Source organism: Cygnus atratus, chromosome 1, assembly GCF_013377495.2.
Source record: "Cygnus atratus isolate AKBS03 ecotype Queensland, Australia chromosome 1, CAtr_DNAZoo_HiC_assembly, whole genome shotgun sequence".
Taxonomy (NCBI): Eukaryota; Metazoa; Chordata; class Aves; order Anseriformes; family Anatidae; genus Cygnus; species Cygnus atratus.
Window position 1 is genome coordinate 143,884,601 of NC_066362.1, and position 24,992 is coordinate 143,909,592.

At 42.3% G+C, this 24,992-nt stretch overlaps 1 protein-coding gene across 9 annotated transcripts in view; it reads left to right on the plus strand.

Moving 5' to 3' along the window:
* LIMS1 (LIM zinc finger domain containing 1) overlaps nt 1-24,061 on the plus strand; it is a 66,490-nt gene extending 42,429 nt beyond the window's left edge. For 8 of the 9 annotated variants that reach the window (XM_035558143.2, XM_035558144.1, XM_035558145.2 and 5 more), the window contains exons 2-10: nt 6,584-6,743; nt 12,078-12,144; nt 14,799-14,919; nt 15,767-15,916; nt 16,970-17,120; nt 17,866-17,958; nt 19,393-19,441; nt 21,654-21,729; nt 22,558-24,061. In XM_035558143.2, the coding sequence (XP_035414036.1) occupies nt 6,584-6,743; nt 12,078-12,144; nt 14,799-14,919; nt 15,767-15,916; nt 16,970-17,120; nt 17,866-17,958; nt 19,393-19,441; nt 21,654-21,729; nt 22,558-22,672 (982 nt within the window). In that variant the 3' untranslated portion in view covers nt 22,673-24,061. Of the gene's footprint in view, nt 1-3,631; nt 4,602-6,583; nt 6,744-12,077; nt 12,145-14,798; nt 14,920-15,766; nt 15,917-16,969; nt 17,121-17,865; nt 17,959-19,392; nt 19,442-21,653; nt 21,730-22,557 lie in introns of those variants that run through there. The other variant, XM_035558141.1, reaches the window with a different exon arrangement.
* Nucleotides 24,062-24,992: the final 931 nt, after the last annotated feature.

Sequence of the window (24,992 nt, forward strand, 5' to 3'; positions counted from 1 at the left end):
GGAGGCTGACACTTGCCTTTACGTTCAGGAAAGCATTTCTGGTGAATTACAGTGAGAGATGACATGAGCTGAGTATTGGAGCTAGCAAACGGGTATTCTGGAGAGACGTACGGCAGTGAAGCATTTTCCTAGGATTTCAAATGTCAGAAGATGCAAAAATCAACCTCATACATTTTTATGTGTTTGGGTTTTAAATTTGTTCCTTAAGCAATGGATGAGGAGCACACATACACTTAGTTGTAATTTGCTTGCAATTGCCTGACCACAATCTATTCTCTTCTTCACTTGACTTTCCAGTGTTTGGATTCCCACAGGTATAAATTTTATTCCTGCCCGAATGCTTTCAAATTTTAGAACTGAATGAAATTGGTGTGGTGAAGTTCACTGTGCTATATCCAAACAGAAAGACGCCTTTGAGCTTCATGGGCCTGATTTTGTCTCATTGTTCTCAAAAAGATTTTTTTTCTAGAGGGAGTCTCTTCGAGACGTTGGATGTGCAGTCCCTAGCACTGAGTAGCTGACCTTTTTTATTGGTCTTAAATTAGGCACGGGAATAGAAATGATGTTATATGAAATGCATTAGTGTAATTACATCTTTAAAGGCTTTAAAATGGATTGAGTTGGAAGAGTTTGAATACGGTACATTTAGCATGGGGAAGTACACATACAGCTAACCACACAGGGAGAGGTTTTTAAAGAATAACTGATGGGATGCCGTATCTCATGTAACGCAGGTATACTAGAGCACTGGTGAGCTTTTCCTGTGTGCCGCTGTGCCTTTCTGTTTTGATTTTCATGTCTGTGTAGGCTGCAAAAATAGTAGTGGGGGAGGAAGAGATGGCCTTTTTAAAGAGGATCAAGTATCTGTACACACAAGAAGTCATCTCTTGTTTGACGCAAAACATGGCTTCATTTGGTAACGTTTGCAATTAGCAGGAAGAAAATACAATATATTTTTTTAATATTGCGTACAACAGAAAAGTCCTAGAGCTAACTATCACACTAGGTTTCTGTGAATCTTGCTAGAGACTGATTTTTCACTGTGCTCCTCTGACCAATGAAAACTGTTGTGTGGGAAGGTGCTGCGTACCTGTTTATTGCAGTCATATTCATTTCCTTATGAAGTGATGGAATGTGAACCTTCGCTGCTTGCAGAGACCAAAGCATTTTTTGGACATGTTTATACTAGAATACGTTTATATTGAAGTATCTGAAACAGCCAGAGTTGTCTTTTTGTTTGCCCTGCTTAAACTCCCACCGCAGAAGCTTCATCATATTTCTTATGGCTAAAGCTAAAGGTTGAAACTTTTAGGAGCACTCGGAATTCACCTGTTTTTTTTTATTGCAGTGGTTTCGAGATGGTTTTCCATCCTTTTCAGCAGAATCAGGGTAGTGCTGAGCACACATGAAAATGGCACCTACAACGTACATCTTTATTACGGAAAAGATTTATATCTTCCTTCCAGTTGCCTTAAGAGACCAGTTTAACGCAGAAGGTATTTTGTTGCTTAAGAGATGAGCGATCGCAGCAACCAGAACCCAAGAGTGTTTTCAATTTCAGTGAAAAAAAAGACACGAAAAACCAATTAGCACTTCAAAAGGTTGGTGCAGAAATCAGCACAAGGCGCTCCAGGTTCACGCCTATTTCGCAGCAGAGCTCCCACTCTAGTTGTTCCGTGTTTTGCGTGCGAGGATCACTGCGTGCCATCCCTGTTAAGTACAACGAACATGAAATCATCCCTACCTCTGTGGGAAGGGGAGGGCTGCACCGTGATTGTTCATGAATCCCCCGCACGTCCCGATGGGGTGCGTGGCCTCCGAAACCGGCGGTGATGCAGCAGGTTTGCACTGGGCGGGCAGCGTTATTTCAGGGGCGCGGGGGCAGGCTGCCAAGCGGCAGCTGCCTTTGCCAAGCACCTTGTTTGGAGCTGTGACCGCTCGGCTCATCTATTTGGGGAATGAAGCGAGGCGCTCGGCAGGGCTCGCCGGCCACCGAGCCGTCTCGGTAAGAGTCCCCGTGGGCTGCCACCGGGGTGGGCAGCCAGGCTGGAAGGCTCTCCGGAGAAAGCAGTTCAGTTTTTCCTGGAGGGAGACAGGAGGCAGTTTTCCCTCTGAGACAATAAAGCAGCGCGTTTGTTTTGCTGCTGGTTTTCACGACAGCAGCAGGATGCTTCCCCTCCTCTCCCTGTGCCGTTTCCTTTGTCACCTCCCCAGCAGTCACCTTTGGCGCTGAGCAGATCCCCGTGTGCCAGGAGGAGCCGCTCTGTCGTCTTCCTTCCTGCCTACCTTTTCTCCCCTGCTGCACCCTGGGGAGACTTAAGATCTCCTAGTGAAAATACAAAGTGTTTTTAACAGCCTGGTTCAGATCTTGGCAGCAAGTCTCCAGCAAAATGACAAAAAGAAGAGAAAGATGGCCAGCTGCTCTGCATTTGTGGATTACCAGACCATCCCCGTAGAAGATGTGTTTTGTTTCAGTAGCAGGAAGGCCCTTTTTAAACTCCTGGCACGCTCCTTTCTTCCCTAACGGGAAACGAGTCGGGAATAACTCTGCTGGCAGCAGTGGCCAGAGGCCTGGAGAACAAGGCTGCTTCTGCTTACTGCATGTATGGAGTCGCCGTGCCTCACGGGGCTGCCCCTTGGAAAAAGCTAGGGCGGTGAAATCAGGCTTTTTGGATGGACATCTTATTGCTCCACCTGGAGCAGACAAAAACAGGGCTTGAGCTCCGGCCAAGCCCTGCAACTGGTGAGGGCGCAGCCTCCTCGGCCTGTTACAGCCCGTGGCTGCCGGTGGCTCTGGTACAAGACGGGCAGTCAGACCCACAGGCAGGTGAATACGCTGGGCCACGCCGCCTCAGCCCCACCTGCCGCCATGTCCTGTGGCACGTGGGGGGCTACCAAGAGGAGTGAAAAGGAAGACACCTGACCAAACCCATTCCCAAAATCTGGCCTGTTTGCTTTTCAGCGGAAGAATTGTGGTGTTGTGTTGGCTAGGTGATGGGAAGATGGCGATGTGTGAGCCCTGAGGGGTCTCGGACTTGTCCTCTGCTGGGTGCTTATCGGCCACCTCAGCCAGTGCTGAGAGGTGTGGTGCAATGTGGTCATAACACAGACCCTCTGCGAGAGGCTCGAGGATGATTTTTATTTAGATGCTGAAGGCATATGAACAAGCAGTAGCCTTGACTGGGATTTCTGTCATGTCCTTTGTCATCTATTTCTCATTTCTCTGCGTGTTCCCTCTGGTCTTCTTCCTGCCCTCCTCCGCTTTCTCTGCTCCCTCTCAGACCGGCAAATTCCTTGGCTGCCAAGACACTGTGTGTCACCAGCACAAAGTGCTTGTGGCTTTGTTGTCTAACAGATTGCTAACGAGGTTGAGTCAGTTCCCCGCAAGAGGTAGTTACCCAGGACCGCTTTCCAAAACCCCTTTTCATTTTGGCTTGGCGTTACACGTTCCTGGAAGCTGCCTGCCCCAAGCATTGTGGGAGTGCAGGCCCGTGGCTGCCGGTGCCTCCCCTAGTAAGCAGCACACCATAGGTTTTTGAAGCGAGTGCAACCATAAAATGATTGCCACATTAGTAGGGCATTCCGTGGTTAAGGAATGATGAATTTTTATGATTTCTTCTTTTTTTCCCAGTCTTGCTCTCTCCGTTCCCTAATGTCCACTATAAATTACTTTCGGTGTTCAACTCTATGGAGCATTCTTGCATTGGGTAATTGCTCTAAACCCAGCACCGAAAACCAAGCTCCATTTTAACTCCTTCATCAGTTGCCCATTATAATGCACTTGGCAGTTCAGCTAATGGCCTGCGAGGCAAAACAGAAAACAAACTGTCCCCCTGTATCTACGCCTTCGCTGAAGTGCTGACAAGAAGGAAGATGCCTGGAGATATATTCAGCACATACGACTTAGAAGATGGAAGTGGAGCATTAAAGGCCATTTTTACAGTGTAATTACTATGCCGTGGTATTAAAACAATATTTACCTAATGACAGCAGTCTCCTCTTTGTGCTTTACCTTGCTGTTTTGCCCAAGATAAAGTGTTGTTGGAATCCACCCCTCAGCAGACAGGAGCTGCGGACACGTTTGCCGGGGAACATGTTCGCTCACATAGGTTGCTCGTAAAACGGCTCTCCCAGGCCCGAAAAGATTTCTTCTATCATCAGCCAGCAGCGAAGCCCCTTTCCAGCATCCAGGCTGCATGACAGCCTGGCGCTGGAATGTGCTCCTCCGCAGCCCAGCTTTTAACTTGAAGCTCTGGCAGGGCGCTGGGTAGGTCTGGCTCAGTGACACGGAGCTGTGAAAGTCAATCGCTTCGTTTGGGAACAAGGGGAAGCCCAGCATATTCTTTAGCCGCCTTTGCCTCCAGCTCCTTTGCAGTCTAAGCACAGAATATACACGCCCGTGAAAGCAATTAGAGAGACATGGACTTCCAGCGCAGAGCTCACCCCTACGCGATCCCGGAGGACGAAGAGATCGCCCACGAGGTCGCTCGCGATGGCCACAACTCTGCGGGAAACGAAGGCGAGAAACCAGTGTCAAAACTGCAGCGTAGGCACAGTGACATAAAACTCTACAAAGAGTTTTGTGACTTTTATGCAAGATTGTAAGTTGGCTCTGTTCACCTTTGGGGCGTGACCGCGGTGATGCCGTTGGCATACGGTACCCAGGGCTTTTACCGTCTGAGCTCTGGGCAGGCTGCGGGAGCTGTTCTCTAACGCAGCCTCTGCCGCTGCTCTGTGTTTGATACGGTGCCAGTTGTAATCATCGGCGAAAATTTGAGCTGTTGCTGTGAACTTAATCTGTAATTGCGTCAGAAATTTTTATCAGCAGTTGAAACTGGGTTGGCGTTTGCCAAGTAGTCTCAGATTTTAGGCTGTTGCTTATTTGGGGCAAACGTATAGACCATTTCACTAATGCAGAACTGTTGCGTGCATCGCTGTTTTCACACAACATGTGTTTCAAATCAAAGCATACAAGTGCTTTTGCATATCGAGGAGGAAAACTTTATGCTTTCATTAGCTTTCAAAGTTTGTTTCATGTTTTTGCTTGCATTTTGTCTCTGACAGCACTTAACATCAAGTAACTTCGCAGCATAACGTCCTTAGTACTCAAACTGTTGAGGTGATGACGAAGGATCACAGTTTTTATTATGATTACCGCTCAGTTAAATTAATAAAGAGGATGGCTTAAGTGACTTTCTTCCCCCACCAACTTAGTGTGGCTAACTTTATACTTAACCACATTTTGTAGTATAATCACTGCACTTTTTCAGTGTGCTTGTCTCTTGCATATCAAATAGACCATTCCCCGGTCTGACCTCCTCTGTGAAATCTGCCCAGTCATTGTTTCACTGTGAGGACAGCAAATATTTTGATAGCAGTCACTGTTGTCCTCTTCTGCAGACAGCTCCAGAGAGGAAAAAAAAGCCAGCTAATAATAACTGGTCAGATGTGACCTTGCGTAGGGTTCTTCCGTGGCACAGCGTAAGAAATAGATAAAGCACATTCCTTTTTGAACCATGTGATAGGTGTAAGCGGTGCTGTGCAAGGAAAGGGTTTGATTCTTGTTGAACCTGGTGGGAGCCAAGAGGTGTTAACCCCTCGGGGGGAAAAGCTTGGCATCTTGCACAGGAACGAGTGCTCCGCGCTTACAGATGCAGCAGATTTCTCTATCAAAATGTGTGCCTGTGTGCACATACATGTAAAAAAATTGAATGAGCCTTTTTCTGGTACTAAAGCCTTAATTAATTGTACCGCAGTTGTCCTGGCTGTTGCAGATGTGGACACGATCCCAGTGAAGCTGCTAATTCCTCTGCTATTTCGCAGCTAGCACACTGTCATGTTACGGTCTTTGAGAAGCAGCCAAGGTTGCTATTTGAGTATTTTTTCCCTGGTGTTGACCTATGCCTGAGTCACGGTGGAGCATCCCAGCACTGCGGCCAGAGCAGTTCCACCTTGTCCCTTGTCCATGGCCTGATGCTGGGGTGCTGTGAGCTGCTCTAACCCAGACGAGCCATAACAAACCAACCCAAAATCCCTTGACTATAAACTAAATTTCTAAAACGACTTCAAGCAATGTAAAGATGATGTAAGGAAAGACTGTCTGCTCTGGTTTTCAGTAATCTGCCAGACTAAACACATTATAATCTTCCATATTGCCTGCTTAGAGCTTTTGAATCAGTGTTTTATGTATTTTAGAACTATGGATTATTTCAGAATTATCGTATTTTCCTATGTGATGCCAGTCTTCAATTGTTGTTAACATTTGCCCGTGCTGTCTGTTATTCTAATGTATTTTACCATTTTTACAATACTTCTTTGAATTACCTGCCTTTTCATATCATAAAAAGACGGTAAATGTATCTGTGACACTGCATCTATTTGTTTTTTTCAATTAATTGTTATTAGAGTGTGTTGTAGGGTTTTTGTTTCTAAAGAGTTTAGGGACAGGGGGAAGTGGCAGTTTTACTGCTAAGGGAACACCACAAGACATTAAGTCCATGGAAAATCTTACTCTGAGTCACAGTCAGCGGCGTTACCTTTTGGGGCTAATTTTCTTTCCGTTTCCTCTGTTTTTTTATGGCAGCAACATGGCGAATGCGCTCGCGAATGCCATCTGTGAGCGCTGTAGAGGTGGCTTTGCACCAGCAGAGAAAATTGTCAACAGCAATGGTGAGCTGTACCACGAGCAGTGCTTCGTGTGCGCCCAGTGCTTCCAGCAGTTTCCTGAAGGGCTCTTCTACGAGGTAAGCTGGGAGAAGTAACTCCGGGCAGATCAGTAGCTTAGGAAGTGCTGTGGAAGAAATTGGGAGAGAGGGAGAAAAAGCAGAGGGAGAAAAAGCTGAGGGAGAAAAAAGGGGAAATGTTTCTGTGCCCATTTGGAGGACATCTGTTATAAGTTATAACCTTATTTAAATGTGTAGCCTAATGTTATCACAGTTGAGAAAAGAACTACTGGAGATTTCCCTCCCACTGCATTTTTTTTCCTTGAAATCTGTAAGCACTATATATTGTATCAGAAACGTAGGGAAAGCATCCTTCTTAGAGGAGAGCCCTCATATAGAGGGAACTCCCAGCATTCTGCAGTCCTCAGGAGGTGTATTGCTGAGGGAGCGAGGCCTGCACAGCATCTGAATATTGCTGGTAGAGATGACCTGTAAGCCAGCGTGCTGAGGTCAAGGTGGGTTGACAGCCCAAATCAGATGTGGCCCAAGTCAGGTCAACCCTAGAATCAGGTAAACCTGGAGTTTAATGTGCTTTCAAGGGAAAAAACCCACTCCCACTCAGTTTTCTTATCCCCAGCTGGATTGCCCTTAAGCTCAAGGCGTGTTTTGGTATCAGAATTGTTTTCTTCTGCCTTCCCTTACTGTGGGGATTCAGAGGTGGCAAGTGCAAAATGGCTTTAGTGAAAGCTGTAGACTAGTTCATAAAACATGAAGCGATCAGTGTAAGGAAGGGTAGATCATTACCTTTTACTCCCATAAGTCAGGGAATTATTACCTGAAGTTTGTGGATGGGGAGCAGAAGCTCAAGCAGATAAGACAGAGTTCTCAAAAGTATCAAATTTCTTCAGTTGCATCTGAAAATCCTATTCTAATCCACTTTCACACAGAGCGTGCCAGCGTGTCAAGAGCACAACAGTTCATCTTCCACAGTAGTATTTTTGTTTCTACAGAGCCATGCTATATGGTGAGGAGGAGGAGGCTGGGGGAGGAGTGTTGATTGGAAAAGAGAATGGCAAAAGGGATTCCTGGGTTTGCTTTCTCTTACCTTGCTTGAGGATCAAGAGATTTTTCAGTGCAGTAGGGATAGTGTTGCACAATTTGTGGCAGATGAGCCACTAGTGGTCCATAAAACATCAAAAGGTGAGCTGCAAAACGGTAGCAATTAAGAAAAGACAATACAAACAAAACACCCCCTAGATGCTTACACATTGCATTATAATTGTTAAAATACACTGAGTTACTGCCCACCGACAGGCATGGTAAAGGGTCTGCCCTAAGTGTTGAGACCCGATACAAATACTTTAGAACTAAAACATTTGTTAATAAAATTGTCTTAAAGGAATAAAATGTATTTTCTCTAAATAACGAGGGCTTTATTCATAAAACCTCTTTCAGAAAATGGAATGGCCCTTTGTTTGAGATAACAGTTTGAGAAATACTGCTCCAGGCAGCCTGTATCTCCTAGAGGATGGAGGAGGACTGCAATGGAAAGAAAGTCCTATGTTTGCACCTAGTCCAGGAATATTACAACCTCCCTGTTGCTCACATGTTGCCGTACCTGAACCTCCTTGGCAGGGGAAAGCGTCCTGATGGTGTTTAAATATATTGGATATGAGCATTTTGCCTCCTATTGCTACTTTCTTCTTGAGAAATGTTGCAGAGAAAGTGGAAGGTTTCAGTTAAGAAAAGTTACCTTTTGCCACAGCTACTGTAGGGATAAAATTATGATTGGGATTAAGAGAATATCCAAAGACTTGTGTGTGCCTTGAACTTCAGGCCATTGTTCTGCCTCTAGTCCTCCTACTGTCTACCACAAGATCTTGCAGTTCCTCTCCATACCAGCAAGCCTGCCTGCTGCTGTTGAAGAGATGATGGTTCAGATGATGGCTCAGAAATCTCACCCAGCCTTCCTCCCCCATCTATATTGGCCTGTACTTGGCATCTTCTGAAGAAAGTGAAGGTCCATATTGTGCCAGCCCTTGTGCCTTTGGGGCTGTTTCGACTTGGAAATCTTCGGCAGGGCCCTCTCCTCTGTCTCTGCACCCTTTAGGGTGTCCACACGTGTCCTGTGCTGCCAGCACAGCTCTCACCTAGCACTTGAGAGGTCAGTGAGATGATGGCAGTGGAAACCCTGCCACGGTTCCTGGTGGTGCTCCTTAGGGAGAAGGAGGGACAAGGGCAGAGCTTGCTCTTCTTTCACATGAGTTGGTGTAGCACTTTGGCATGCAAGTCAGGAATGTAATGGGTGACAGCATTTTGGGGGAGCGGGAGGAACAGGAACAGCCCTAAACAGGTAGGGGGTGGGCTTAGGTTTGCCAGTGCTTGGGAGATGGCTGACAGTGCTCTGAGATGATCTGCATCACTGTGAGGAAACAGTGACCGGAGAAGAAGGGCAGAAAGGTTATCTTCTTCCGACTGGTTTAATGCGCCCTTGAACAAGATGCATGTGGAGGTGTGGCCAGGCAACGTGTTTTTCTGAGCAGGTTCCCTGTGGGTAAACGCAGGCATTGTTGGTAGACCTGCATCACCTCGTGTTTGTTCTGTGTCCCATTTAGCTAAGCCAGTGTTTCTTGGAAATGATTTCGGGAAGTCAAATATTCTCCCCCTGCCTATCACGAGCGTTGCAGAGTTCCCCCAGTTAGTCATTAAGCTGCTTATCGCATCTGCACTCAAACGCTGCTGTGATAAGCTTTCATGCTGTGTGCTCCACCGTGGTGGGGTGGAACTGGTCGGGCTGCACTGGAAGAAATGCAGGTGTAGGTAGGCCTGCTGCGCTGCAGGACGCGTCTGCAGTCTGCGTTCCCTACAGCTGCTGTCACACAGTTTTGTAACCCAGCAGAGCGTGCAGTCCTGTACTTACAGCAGAACAGCCTGCTTGCATGGGCAGCTTTGGTGGCACCGTGCCCAGAGGGACAGGTTGTCCCTCTTCCCCTTGTAATTACTCAGTGGCTTTTTCTCAAGACCATGTTATTCCTGGGTTCAGCAGTTGTCCTTCCCTAGAGGTCTGTCCCACTGGGGACCGCGGGCACTTCACCTTCAGACAGCAGAAGTCAGGAGAGATGAAGCCTACCTGGAGTGCAGCTGTTTGTTGAAAGCCCTTTTGGGGCAGTAAGAGCCCTTTGAGGGCAGTAAGAGCCTCTTTCTATGCCCTTCCAGAAAAAGGCCAGCCTGCTCTGTCCTGAGGGGCAGGGAGATGAAAGGGTTTAGAGAGGTGCATCCCACGGGGGAAGAAATGCAGCAAAATCCTTATGAAGGACTCCCAAGAGTACTCCTATAATTGGGGAATCTGTATTGCTTTGTTATTATAATTATCACTGAAATAGAAAGATGCATGACTTTTGCTTTATGAGGCCTAAATGAGAGGAGAGTTCCTTTTAGTTTTTATTTATTTTTTTTAAGTTGTTTCTAACAACCTATAGCGAGATAAAAGGAAAGCGCAGCTGCAGTGAGCTTCTCAGATTTATTTCTATTCCATTTGCACCTGGAGTGTTTTCTTAAATTGGGCTCTACCAAAAACTACCTTAGAGGAAGTGTCTTTACAGAAGCAGGTTTTGGGCATGTCTTCCCGTGTCCTAAGTTAGTAAAGATGCGGAGATCAGCTGGAGATGATGTTGTGGTGAAATGTTCTGAAATGAAATGCAGAGCTATGCAACTAACCCATGGACCTCCACCAGTTCAATGACCTTGCTTTTAAAATACGTGCTGTGGGATTTGTTACGGAAGCTTAAGGCTTTCTCTAAGGGGGGAGCTGCTGGGTCATCCACAAATGCAGCACAAACGAGCCAAGAAGGTTGAAAATACAGACAACACGGAATAGTAACCAACCTGCTCGACACAAACCTGTTTGGTCTGCCCAGATCAACATGTGGTGGCTCTGAAATCCAAGCTAACCTGTGCATCTTCCATTGTACCAACTGTTTACACAAAGCTGGAAGCTTTCTGTTTTTCTTCAGTTTAAAAAGGATTATATTTGGCAGGAAGCAAGCACAGTTCTGAACTAACCAATAATTTCCATGAATTTTCATTAGTCAGTCCTCTGTCTCTCAATTTAAAAACAACAACAACAACAACAACAAACTCCAATTAGAAGTTCATCTGTTTTAGAGTATTACATTGAAAAAAGCCTCGATAAATTGCTAGGGTAGACTTCTGGAAGAGTCTGTATATATCTCATATGTCTTTCTGATCCTTGTAGGTGCAGTTCAGGTTGGGCACAGGAATTAAGTTTCTGCTCTCAAGTTTCCAGTGACTTCTAGAGTATTTCATTAAATCACCACCCTGCCAATGGCTCTGTATATTGCACAATTACTATATTGTATTTGATCCTTGAAATTTCATAGTGTAAAAGGTTATTGCTGTATTCGCTATCCATGCACCAAAACTTAATTTGTGAGTAGCATTTTATGCTATTTGTTTTGTGTTAGACTCAGTACAAAGAAGGAACTGGGGTTTTCCTGCTATCCCTCTTTCCAGTGTTTTAAACTGAGACATTGAAATCCAAACATACCTAATATTGTCTGTCTGGTTTTAACATGCTAGTTGGCATTTGTGTCTACTAATGATGTGCCTGAAGGTATCTAAACATTTCCCTTCACTTCAGGACATACTCGTCTACATGTTTTTACATATTCCTTGGTTAGGTTGCTAATGCAGTGCTGTAGAACTTTTTTTCTCCATAGTTTTTTTCTCTATGAGCTTGAACTACAACTGAACTTCTTTAAGCTTTGAAAAAATTCAGCTCCCAATCCCTTTAGATCAGCTCACAGTTTCATTTAGTCAATTTAGAGAGTTTTGTTTCTTAAAATTTCCTCAAACAACCATCGTGAAGGAAAATTTCTCTGTGTGTTTGGCTGTACTGCTCCATAAATTGTGAGGATTTCTGTCCCTGGGGGTTCTTCCTCCCCGCAGACTTACTTCCTCCAGGGTGCTGGGCCATTCTTACAGGAAATGCAGAGGGGGGAAGGGATCAAACGGGTTCAGAGAAAATGCTTCCCCCCAGGAAAGGTTTTCGAAAGCTAATTTCCTGCCCAGAATCCTATCGGTTGCATCAGATTGTCGTCAGTCTGTCAAAATTCAGGCATCCATTGTGAGGTAAAGGGATGACAGAAAAATGCCACATGCTCTAAACAGTATTAAAGGACTAGTGTTCTATTAATGCCGTGTGCTGACTAGTAGCTGACTTAAGGTGGGTGAATTTGGTGCCTGTTTTTCTAGCAGATGGTCAGGTTTGTTTTTTGTGCAACTCCTCATCTTCTACTACCCAGTTGCATCTGGAAACATCCTGGTATGTTACAGTATTTACGTCAAGGGCATGCTCCTAATCCCTCTAACTCTCGGCTTGTTTTCCATTTGCAGTTTGAAGGGAGGAAGTACTGTGAACATGATTTTCAAATGCTTTTCGCCCCTTGCTGCCATCAGTGTGGTAAGTTTTACGTTGAGGCAAAGTGCTTCACACTGATCACAAATGGGAAGTCAGCGTATTGCTGGGGGAAGATGTGCAACCCTTCTGTATCTCCTCTGGGAGGTGGCCCCACACATCTGAACTTCCAGAATGAGCTAGGCTTCAGAGAACCTGGGGAGCTGCTTTTCCTACCGGTCATCAAACAGTAGGTTTTTTAAAAAAGGTTTGCGTTATTTGAGTGAACAGCTAAGCTGTTGGTCCAGTGACCCAATGAACAGACCATTCATGGTTATCTGTACCTACATGCATGTGCTTATATTCAGCCCTTCTCATGCAGCTGAAACCCTCCAGCGAGTCTGTCATCTCTTTTGACAGTTAAAACCCATCCATGTTGTCCTCCTCCATGGAAGCAGGGATGGTCTTTATCATCTACTCTTACCATCAGCTGATGAGTCAGCTGGTCCCCTTTCATATTTCTGAAACAAATTCCTTCAGCATCTGATGTCTAACCTGTGTAACACTGAGGGCTGCCTTTTGTCAGTTTGTCTGAGGATGTAAATGCTTGCGGATCTGCTACGCTGTAATCAATTGCCAGGTTTTTTATCCTCTGTGTTCTCTGTGTGTGACACACTTGCTTGGGCAGGGCTGAGAAGTCATTACTGTACCATTGCTTGAGCTGGTCGGGAAGCTCTTGTTTTTCCGCGGTGCCTTGGCAAGCCGCTACAACTTTTGCTTATCTTAGTAAGGCCTTTCCCTTGTGCAGAGGGAGGGGCTGGGTGCTGGGAAAGGGGGAAGCAGATGTTCTGGAGCTTTGAATTTAAAGCTGCAGATTTGAACAAGGAGGGGAAGGGGAAGAGGAAGAAAGGGCTTAATGGTGATATCTGAGCAAACTTGAAGTATGCGGCAAACCAGAAAGTGTCTCACTTCATTCCGTCTACAGGCAGGCCAGTCACTTCCCAAGCGTGAAGACCTGTTGAATTCCTCCAGTCACTCTGCAGCCCCCTTCCTTTGTCCCCTTCCTGCTCCTCTGTGCCAGGGCTTCCCCTTCTGCATCCCTGCTTCTGGCCTGCAAAGGATTTTTGCAAACCCTCCTCTCTGACCTCTTCAAACAGAAAGTGCTGCTCTTCCTGCACGCCAGCATTGTTCACACACGGCTCCTCTCTGTTAGCACTGTTACTCGCCTTTGGTGGGCTGGGCAGAGGAGGCTTTACCTCTTCAGCACCCAGGAGCCTTTTGCAGGATACCAGAAGCTGTTCTGGTCCAGGCAGAGGGGTAGGGAGGAGCTATACCATGTATCTCCAGGGTTTCTCCTGCCCAGCTCCACATCTAGAACAGCTTCAACTGCTCCTACCCTGGCTCCTCATAGCACCGGCTCTGTTAAAACCTCATCAGTTTTACGGACTGACTTGTTCTGACAGATGGGTTAAAAGTAAGTGACTTTGCTGGAGGGTGTGACTGGCTGGCTGGGCTGCCTCCCAGGTCACTCTGCTCTTTTACCTACAGCGCCTTATGGGTCCTAACTGAAACTGGGCTTTTCCAGTGTTTGGATTTACTAAGGGTGGCCAAAATCAACAGGGCTGTTGTCAGCAGTGATGCCTCAAGCTTTCCTGACATTTTTAGAGTCCATCAGGTTTTATTCTTGAAAAGCTATGACTTCATGGGAATGCCACAGAGTTGCATGCTAGACTTCCTTTCATTCACATCTGTTATCTGACTGATCGCTCCTCTTTGACAGCTGTTTGATTTGTAGGCTCTTTGGAGCCACGATTCAGCCTTCCTCAGCACCAGGAAGCTGAGCTCCCAGCACGTTTTAGGCAGAGTGCTCTGGGGCACTGCTCAGGGGCCTTGGCTACAACGTCCATGGAGGAAACAACTAAACACGTGTACCGTGTGTGGTGGACATGGCTCCACTGCCTGTGCAGTGGAGTCACACAGTGCATGCACAACAGTAATTTTAACACTTTTTCAATGCCTTGCAGGACAAGACTCCTTGTGGTAGGTTAGAAGTTGTTGTGTGTGTTGGATTTACTGTTTAGTAAGTGCATTCTCTCACTGCATCTTTGCACTTTGACTTCATAGTTGTTGTTTTTTTTTTCTTTTCTGTTTTTTCCAGTAGGTCCAACGCCACCCGAGCTCAGTTCAGTTGTGCTTTGAGTATAGAGCCCCTTCAAGGCTTGATTACAGACCTAGTGAGGTAGAAGCCACTACTGTGTAAATGACAATTTAAAATTGTCCTCTTCTGTAAGAGGAGAAAGGCAAAGATGATAAGGAGACAAGAATGCCATATTATATAAAGAACTCTGTATATTTTGCAAGAGTTTGAGATCAGATGAGAAAAAAACAGATAAGGGACTGAAAAAGGATAATTGCAGAGAGAAGGTGGAGAAAGGCTTATATATAAAGAACAGAAGGTTGTCTACCAGCAAGGACATCTGCTTCTGACCCACAGCACAAAAAAAAAAAACACAAAACAACACAAACAAAAACAACCCAAATTCCAGAGTTTAGAACCAGAACTGCAATACTGAAATTATTAATATATCCTACCAGATTTGGGGGGAGGTGGGCAGTATATGAGGAGAAGATGATGATGCAATTGTAGTGATTCATTTGTGGGTTTCTTTTAACTTTGTCTAGCATGGTATTGTAAATTCTTGTCATTGTGTTTCTTACAGGTGAGTTCATTATTGGTCGTGTTATTAAGGCTATGAACAATAGTTGGCATCCAGAATGCTTCTGCTGTGACATCTGCCAACAAGTATTGGCAGATATTGGATTTGTCAAGAATGCTGGGAGGTAGGTCTTCATCCTTCTGTTACTGCTCATGAATAAAATGAAATGAGAGGTGGGACTTAGAAGTTATGGCCCTTAAAACTTTCCATTTGAGATGGAGTAACTGAAGTGGCTTTTATGAGAAAAAGGTCTAAGGGTGCATCACAAAATTAAGAATGAATAGCTTAAAATATGCACATAAAATCTTAACCATTTATCTACCTCAACACCAGATTACTTGTCAACACCAGGTCTCATCTGTACCCAGTGACATTTCAGGATTGGTAGGGTACATTCTGATCAAAGAGACAACATTCAGATGCAGAAGTATTGTGTTTTTTTAAATCAATTTTTGTTTTTCCAACATTGGTTTCCAATTTGGGTCCAGTTCAGTACCTTATTCATTAATAAATGTTTTCAGTTCATCGGGATCCTTCACTTTTATACCAGCTGTGATCACAAGGATGTTTTGCAAGTGGATTATATGGCCATGGACTTCAAAAGTTTAATATGACATACATAGTTGTTTTTATAGAATTAGGAACTGTGTGGCCATCCAGCTTCCAAGCTAAATTTTAAAGAGTTTGAGAGTAAAATATTCAGCAGTGAGAATCCGTAGTGAACATTGTTTTCTGTGTTTTGACACAGCTTAAATTCAAACAAGTTGAAGAAATGATAGTTCTGTGGTGATTGGAAATACAGTGACAGCCCTCCTTCTTCTGCACTTGGTTTACCTACCAAAGAAATTGTTTTAAAGACTTTTTCTTCCAAAAAAGGCTGATTGAAATGAAGTTCTAATAGATGTTTGATTTATATTTTTCACTGTACTAACTGGTGCTGGTACTTACCTATGTTTTTTATGTTGTTTCAGACATCTCTGCCGTCCTTGCCATAACAGGGAAAAGGCCAGAGGCTTGGGAAAGTACATTTGCCAGAAGTGTCATGCCATTATTGACGAACAGCCTCTCATATTCAAAAATGATCCTTATCACCCTGATCACTTCAACTGTGCAAACTGCGGGTAACTTGAGTTCTGCAAAGGAAGACAAGAGAATGCTGTTTTTATTTGCTTCTTCCATTTACATTTTAAAGTGAAATCCAGTACTGTTAAACAGTCAAAAGGGAGAGCTTTGGGTTGCATTGTAGCCAGATGTGTGTCTGGCTATCGCTTTTGGGACGGTGGAGTTAGATCTTTAGTTCAAACAACAGCCGATATGTTGGGGAGTAATGAAAGATTGTAATCTGCAGCATTTTCTTAGGAAATATGAAGTCTGGGCACAGGTAAATGGTTCTGTAGCAGCAAAATGATTGATAGCTTCTTTTTCTGCAACAAAGGGTAGAAAAGTGATCCTCTTTAGCTGCTTGAGTTACTGTCTTGCCCATGTTACTTCTTTTTAGCTGAGTTGCATGAAAAATTTTGTTCTTTCCTTTTAAAGACATTTTCTTAAAAGCTTTCCCTTACCTCATTTTATCAGCTTCTGCAACTGTAGTCTACATAGCTTCATGTTTCTACATCCTCCCCAGATGCACAGATCAGGGGACATTGTAGGATATAGCACACATTATTAGTTGTTTATTTTTGGTACAAAGGAAGCTATCGTTTCAGTGCCGTAGCAAAGGCTGATTTGAAAATCAACCTGTAGTATTGCGTCAGTGCCAGTGTCAGCTCATATTTTTCTTTCTCTGATGTTTTATACCACAGGGAAAATGTAAAGAATTGCATTTTCCTTTCAGTTACATTTATGTAAAGCTAAAATAAACAAGTGATAAGAGGACCAGAATAGAAGCCAAGCATGACTACAGCTTTCAAACACGTTTGAAAACAGCTCAGTAGCTATTTTCAGAGAGACTTAATGCATTGTACTTAGTAGGGTTTTCTCAGTTTACTATGGAATCAGTCTTGTTTCAAAAAAAAAAAAAGAATTGCCATATTTGATGCTGCTAGATCCATTATTGTAGTATAAATCCAATTTCTAAAACAAATGCTAAAAATTAGATTATCTCCAGAAACTCTCAAGAGTTGAAATCATTCAGTTCCTTTATTCATGCTCTCAATTAATTAACTTTTGAACAGGAAGGAGCTTACTGCTGATGCTCGTGAGTTGAAGGGAGAATTATATTGTTTACCCTGCCATGACAAAATGGGTGTCCCCATCTGTGGAGCATGTAGAAGACCAATTGAAGGACGAGTGGTGAATGCTATGGGCAAACAGTGGCATGTGGAGGTAAACAATAGCTGATACATTGTCTTTCACAAATGTAAATATTAACATACCTGGAATATTGCTGATCAGTCTACATGAAAGGATTGGAAAAGTATGCAGGAATAATGAGTATATGCATTCTCCTAATCCTATTTTCAACCTTCTCGTGTCTGGTCTTTCACTGTGAAATGAGAGTAATTTCCAACCTTGCAGAGACCTTTGACTGTGAAGCTATAAAATCATTAATTAGAGGAAGCACTGCCAGGCCCTTATAGAAGAAAATTTCACAAAGTGAAGAGCAGGATATATGGAAAGGCGGTAAAGTTCTGTGACAACTGTAATATTACTGGGCACCATAATATTCTTAAGTCTTTCACAGTTACCTGCTACAGGTAAAGCACTTCATGGGAGGGTTTCATATTTCAAGGGCATGCACAAGACTTAGTTCCATATCTTCGTTTTAAATTAGGAAGATAAGCGGTCTATTCCTTTTGTTTAGAAAATCTCCTCCAGCAAGAGCTTTCTTCACAAGAGTGTAATGATGGTGCTTATTATTTAATCTCTCTTCATTCTATTCGTTGATAACACATCACTTTGCTTCCTTTTTTTGTAACTTTTGGATTGAAATGTTGAAGACAAGTTTTAATTCTCCTTTTCAAGAGAATCAGTGGCTCACTAGACATGACATTCACATTGTTTATTTGCTTTCCAGAAAAAATGCAATTACTTCCAAGTAATCCAAAACTGTATATAATTTTCTTCATAGCATTTTGTTTGTGCGAAATGTGAAAAGCCATTCCTGGGTCATCGTCATTATGAGAGAAAAGGCTTGGCATATTGTGAAACCCACTACAATCAGGTAAGGTGGCATATTTTTAGAAATTGTATTGTTAAACTCATGAATTGATTTTATTAAAGGAGATGGAAGACCATAGACATTCTTCTGTTTTCTCATAATCACCTGTGGTTATAAAGCTAATTAGCAGATGTTCTGTTGCAGTTAATTTATATCGGTTTCTCTAATTATAAATCTGGCATTGAAAAACAAAACTTCAGGGATTTCACAAAGACTAGATGGGCTAATCAGTATCGAGTTGTTCTTCAAGCTTAGTGGCGCTTATGTAGAGCTGTTTCAAGCTTTTGCATATCTGCGAGATGAGAGCAGCTAATAACACCAAATCTTTCCCAAGAAATATAAGAAGATTTGCCATTCAGGAGCTGTGGTTTGACACGAAGCCTTTGTGAGTAGCGTGTTTCTTTTCTGCTACTCTAAGATGATCCTGTTAGGATACACAGCATCACCCAGCTCATTCATTCAGCTGCCTAAGACTACAAAGACTTAATTTGTCAGAGGACACCACCTAGTGACCGCTTGCATTTAAATAAGAGCTATATACAGTTCCCTGCAGACTCCCTTAATTGTGCAGTCCAGCACTGTAAGGTATAAACCATTATTATTTGGAAGCCAACCACAAGGTGTCACGTACACACCTTTGCTTGGCTGAAGTAGGCATTATCTCTGGGAGTTGTAAGGCATCTGCTAATTACAGATTGATTCTTAAATTGTCAGCGATGAAGGGCAGATGATTGAAATGTTGCTGGCACACTTGTAGGCAATAAATGCCGTGACATTAGTAGAAATAGCTGCATCCATGATAGGGCAAGAACATACACCAGGCAAGAGTTGTATGTTGAAGGAATGTCATTCACTACATCAGCTCCTACAGTTAGAAAAAAAACACATGAAATTTTGGGCATACAAAACCATTCATAGATTGTTACATCGTGGACAGATGTTAAGTATGGAAATGGAATGAAGGATTTCTGGCCTTTTATTTATTGACCGATTGATTGATTTTAAGAAAAATAAATAAACATAGCATTTCCTTACAGCTTTTGCCAGAAAAAGTAGCATGTTGTTCTAGTCATGCTTGTAAGTCCAAATGTTAAATTGGATGATTACTAAAGATCTGTATGTGACTTTGCTGTATTTTAAATGTTCAGGATTAGAGAAATAGTAAAACAAAACAACACAACATTTTTAGAGTGTCAAGCAGATGTAAACAGATGTTTTCATCTTCAACATTACAGAGACTTTTTCTGATAAGATGATGCAAAACTTAATTGGAAAACAAAAGCAGACCTGCTAATTTTCTTTTTTTTTTTTTTTTTACTGAAATAAACAGTAAAGCTACTGTGCCCATCAGCCAAAATAGAGCATTTTGTTATTTTGAGAAGCTACTCTTGATAAAATCATTCAATTAAAAATTCATTACTTCTCCTTCCTCTTCAGCTGTTTGGTGATGTTTGTTTCCATTGCAATCGTGTGATTGAAGGAGATGGTAAGCACTTTTCTGACTGTTTTCTTAACGTTATATTTTGATGGAAGTTCTCTCTAACAGTGGAAGTAAGGCCCTTGTTGAATCCCTGGCTGTTCTCATTAAACCAAAACAGGCCATTATCTTGATCAGAAATTAGGATAGATCTGATTAGTCAGAGGCCAAATAGTAAGAAGACCTTGTAGTGAATGTTTTGTGATAGTGGAAGATCACGCAGTGTCTGAAGAGAGCTGTGGTCAGCTGGAAACCCTTTAGTAACAAGCAAAGACCAGGGATGCTGGGAGATGCACTGGTGGCTTCCTGCCCCACCTACCTTAAAAATGAACACATGCAACTGTGAGAATGACTACATTGGCATCTTCTCAAATGAATTTAGGGATCATGATCTGGATTTGAAAAAGAATTAAGATATTTAAAGATTTAGGTGGGCTTTCTAATGGATTTTTTTAAGTGCCTAACTTTCATCATTTCAATCCACTTCCTGGAGGTATTTGCCTATCTATCTCAGGCACCTGTCTTTTGAAAATCTAGGCTGATGATAATTTCACAAAACCAGGAAGGAATTGTAAAGATCTGTCCTGTGAAGGCATAAGTGGAAATGAGTGTTTTAATTTTGGGGAGCAGGGGGAGGGATTATTTTGGACGCTTTTTGGCATTTTATCATAGCTGGTTGTCCAAAGGCAAATCGTTCTACCTGCAATAATGCCACATTACTTTGTTCCTGGTTACACCTGCCTGAAGTAAACACTGTAATACCAATGTTAGCCTCACCTAAACCAAAGCTATTAGCAAAGTGGGCGGAAGCCTCTAGCTTTTAAAAGGAGCCATAAGGTAGTTCATAGTCATGTAAATATAGGGTGAGACCCACATTCCGGGGATGTGCTTTCCCCACATTTTTGGGACTGGACTGTACCTGCAGAACAACAATCCAGAAGGCTTTGGAGGAAGCTGTATCTTCCCCGTCGCTGAAATCCTGAATGAAGAGAACTGGGGCTTGAAGCGAATGAATAACGCAGCCTTGTCTGATCACCACATCTCTGTGTGTTTCTTACATTACACCGTGTAATCTGACTCCCATATTGTATGTGTCAGCCACTGAACTGAACAGATTGTGATGTCGTCATTTCTTTATTTTCATGGTGTGTCTTCAATTATTCTACGTTTCTTCTTTCACTTCTGCACAGAAATTTGACACTGCTGTCACAAATGATGAGTATCCAGTACTTTATTTTCTCTCTCTCTGGTGAAACAGACATCTGTGGCAACAGTTTTTCAAGAGAGTGTCTATGACTGTATTGGAGAGGTTGCTTATAAGCGAAGACTTTCATCTGCTTAGTATTATTTTGGCAAGCAGGTGAATAACTATCTTCTGTGGATGTGCTTGGCCCAATAGTGTAGGAAAAAAAAGTTTTGCATGACAATGTTCTGATTCTGTTTGCTGCTGACAAAATGTTGCATTTTAGGAGAAAAGCATTGCATTGCCCTGGATCCTCTACATTTGGTTAAAAAGAGAAGCAAGTTTTGGCAAGGAACGTTGGGAAGGTATACTGTGAAAGAGAGGAGGAACAGAAAAGAGAGATAAAGAACAAAGAGAAAAAGCTTTCTCTCCAAAACAAAGAATAAAAATATATTCATGTTTATCATGATAAAGTGATTTATCTCGTTAGTCCATAACCTTTTTTCACTTTGGTAGCCCTGATTTACCAGCAGCGTCCTGATTCCTGGCTTCACATTAGTTTCTTCAACCAGGCAAGTGCTACAGTTGATGGCACTGCGGTCTGAGCAGGGTCTGGGGAATGAAACAGAATAAAAACATAAACACCCTTTTGCTGGATTGCTTTTCAGCTGAAAAAGTCTCCTGGTCATGTTTGAAACATGGCCTCATAAAACAGTTGCCTGAGGTCAGCGTGCTATGAGATGAGGTAGAAGCAAGCAACGTGAGTCAGAAATTTGTTAAAATGGTCTTGCTGGTGACCATAGCATTGTATGTGCCCTCAGAGACAGCTTTATCAACACTTCATGGTCCCACTGTGCAGCATTCACATGTGCCTATATGCCTTCCTAGTCTTGCCATGTTACTGTTATGGTCCTCAATACTTGATATAAGAATCAAATGATCGTGCTTCATGTCTCATGAACATTACAGCTTTTTCTTTATATATATATTTTTTGTAATGCTAATGATTTCCTTTCTTTTTTTTTTCCCTCGCTCTAGTTGTGTCTGCTCTGAATAAGGCATGGTGTGTGAACTGTTTCGCTTGTTCAACCTGCAACACTAAGTTAACACTCAAGTAAGTTTATTGATAGGTGTGATGCCTTCAAAACGGATCGGTGGTTATCTTTACAGTGTAGATGTTGCTGTAGTTTAACTGTTATGGTACAAAAACCATACGATCAGCACTGAGAAAATTGCACCTGTTTCTTCCTCTTCCTCCATTTACTAATCTACATCTTTTTCAGCTGTCTGTTCAGTTCTTCCTTCAGTTAAGTCTTCTTAACTCTCCTCCTTTTCTGTCCCTTTATTTTTTCTGTTTAACTCTAAAGGGATAAGTTTGTTGAAATTGATCTAAAACCTGTCTGCAAACATTGTTATGAGAAAATGCCAGATGAATTTAAGCGACGCCTTGCCAAACGGGAACGTGAAGCGAAGGATAAAGAGAAGCAGAAAAAGAAAAAGCCAATCTGTCTGTAAACTTTTTTTCCTTCTCACCACCACCTCTGCTCCTTTCTTCTTTGGTTAGTGCTAAGGATGCTTTTATTTAAAATTTTTGCATGCATTCATGGCAATCAAAACCAAAATATTTTTCATACAACTGCAACTCTAAATAATGTTATTTCATTATCTTATGTTTTGTCTGCCTTGCTCTACAATGAGATTTGAAAGGCCTTTTAAGTGACACAGCTAATAAATATGGACACTTGGGAGAAGACTGCATAACTCGCATGCAGTACTGTAATTACTGTCTACAATGTATATAACCTTGTGGCAGTAACTTCATAGATATGTATAAATTGGAGCTGTATTTTTTTGTCTGTGCACATGTGCTATGATACTTTCTTTTTTCAATATCCTTGCATTAAAAATGGGACTTTTTTTTTTCTTTGCCTTGTCACTTTAGGAATAAATTTGTTGAATTTGATATGAAGCCTGTCTGCAAAAAGTGCTATGAGAAGTTTCCTCTAGAGCTGAAGAAAAGACTGAAGAAACTAGCTGAAACTTTGGGAAGGAAGTGAAGACTTATCTGCTCTCCCTGTTCTTTATGAAAATGTTATACATATTACGTGTTGGGGGGGGACTTTGAGGCTGCAATCAGACAACAGATTGTGACGCATGCCTTTCAATCAAATCGAGATATTTTGAAATTTTCCATTCTCTATACATGTACATGTATACTGATTTGTTGATAAATAGGCCACACTTACAGACTAAATTAAATATCAACTCACCTGAAAGGTTTCTGACCCTGATAATGCAGTTGAACTGGTACAAGTGCGCCATTGTGCACAGTAATCTCTGTGGAATTTTAGATAGAAAATACGCTTGTGAATACCTGCAAAGACACACTTTGCAAATGTGTCTAACATTACGGACACGTAGTGTCATTTATATTACTGAAAGTATCGATGTGCAAATTAAGCATGAGTATAAAACTTCAAGTGTCTAGGGCAAGAAACCAAACATACCTCACTTTGTGGAAAAAAAAGATGCCTAGATTTCAGGTCAGATAGTCTCATTAAGGAGCCTGGTTTCAGATGGTTTGAAAAGTATCGTATTTCTAAATACAGTCACTGTACAAATGACCTGCTTCTGATAGTTTGTGCTTACATGATGAATCTTTGTACATCAGACTTAGCATGAAATATCTATACGAAGTCTATATTCCTACTGCAAGAAATGAGCATACTCAGAACTACTTGAATTTTGCTATATTCCATTCAGAGTAACACATTAACTTTTATATATGCTTTTGCATTGTATTTACTTTTTGTGCCTTATTCTGCTGGACCATACATAACAGTGTTCCATTAAATATATATATATAGTTTTATTTTTATTTCATATTTTTATGCAGAAACTATATACAAGGTATTTTCAAAAGATAACATACTTTGCCTTAATTATTCAGGATGCAAGAGGAATTTTGTTACAAATGTGAACACCTGAGGTTTAAATTTAGCTTCTTGGCTTCTTCAACTTCTAGAACAGTAATGGAAATGCATATTTCAATTAACTGGCAATATTACTTTTACACTGTGAGTGTAAATATATGTGGTTTGATCCTGCTAGGATCTATTTCTTTAGTCATCCTCAAGAACTGAGCTCACAAGTCATCAGAATTCCTTATAACATACACCTGATTGTTTTATACCGTTGACTTCTGTTCTTGCACACCTGTTTTATTTTTCTCTTTTCTATTGAAAATACAGTTACTTAGGAATTCTTGATGGTACTGTGTTATCAAGTACACGTGTTTTTTTTTTCTTTTTCATACTAGTGACTTACACGGATTTTGTGTAATTGCATCATAGCAAGCAAAATTTCCTTTTCTGTTTATGGAAAACTAGTTGCTTGAAAACATCTTTCCAGTGTCATCAATAAAGGCTATGTTATTAAAACTTGTATCACGTCTCCTAAATGAGTGTTTGAGATGGGTGGAAAAGCAGCAAGGCAGCCTTTCTTCCCTATGCTTCTACCTGTGACTATGTAAATACTTCCTTATCCTGATTTAAAGGAGACATACGCCTAACCTACGTATGCACTTTAGTTTTTAGGTTTAAGAAAGAAACTGCAGTTTGTTTCATAATGAACAACTTGGTTTTTCTGGCTGTTTTCTGAATTGGCACAGTCACTAGGTTTTCCTAAAGAAAATACCTTGTCTGAGTTTAAAATGTATACCTTCCTACCACATTTTTTCTCTCCTGTTTTCAATGTAATGTGGCTTTCACCTCAAACCTGCAGTTTAGTGCTAGGTAAGGTATTTTTGATTGTTATTATTGTATATATTTATTCAGTGCAGTAACAGTTCAGTAGCTGAATGCAGTCCATACTGTATTCATGACGAGAAGTTCCCCCCCCCAAAAAAAAGTTTAAATAACTAGCCTGATAACACCGTTGTGATTTTGGACTGTGCCATGTATTCGGGAGACCACTCTCAGCAATACGTCCTTTAAATTGTAATTCAGTTCTTCTAGTTTTTTCACGCTCCACTGACAGTATGCACAGCCCTACTGCTCAAAGAGTTGGGTGGAAACAGTCCCTGACCCCGAGAGGCATGGCCTGCCTTGCGTGGTTATATCCACCCAGAACATGGCAGCCTCGTTTGCGCCTCCTGCAGGCTCTGCGGTAACCCTGTGACCTGAAGTCAATGTTTTTGCTGTTTCCAAGTTCTTGATCATGAAGACTGCACTATGGTGCAGTAGCACCAAGGTCGTGGCCTCTGTGTCATTAACACCAGTGTATGTGTTTCAGACCCCACTACGTAGCGCTAAGAGCATGCAAGGGTTCAGGGGTTCAAAGCCTGCTGCATCACAGAAATATTTCAGAAGGTTGGGG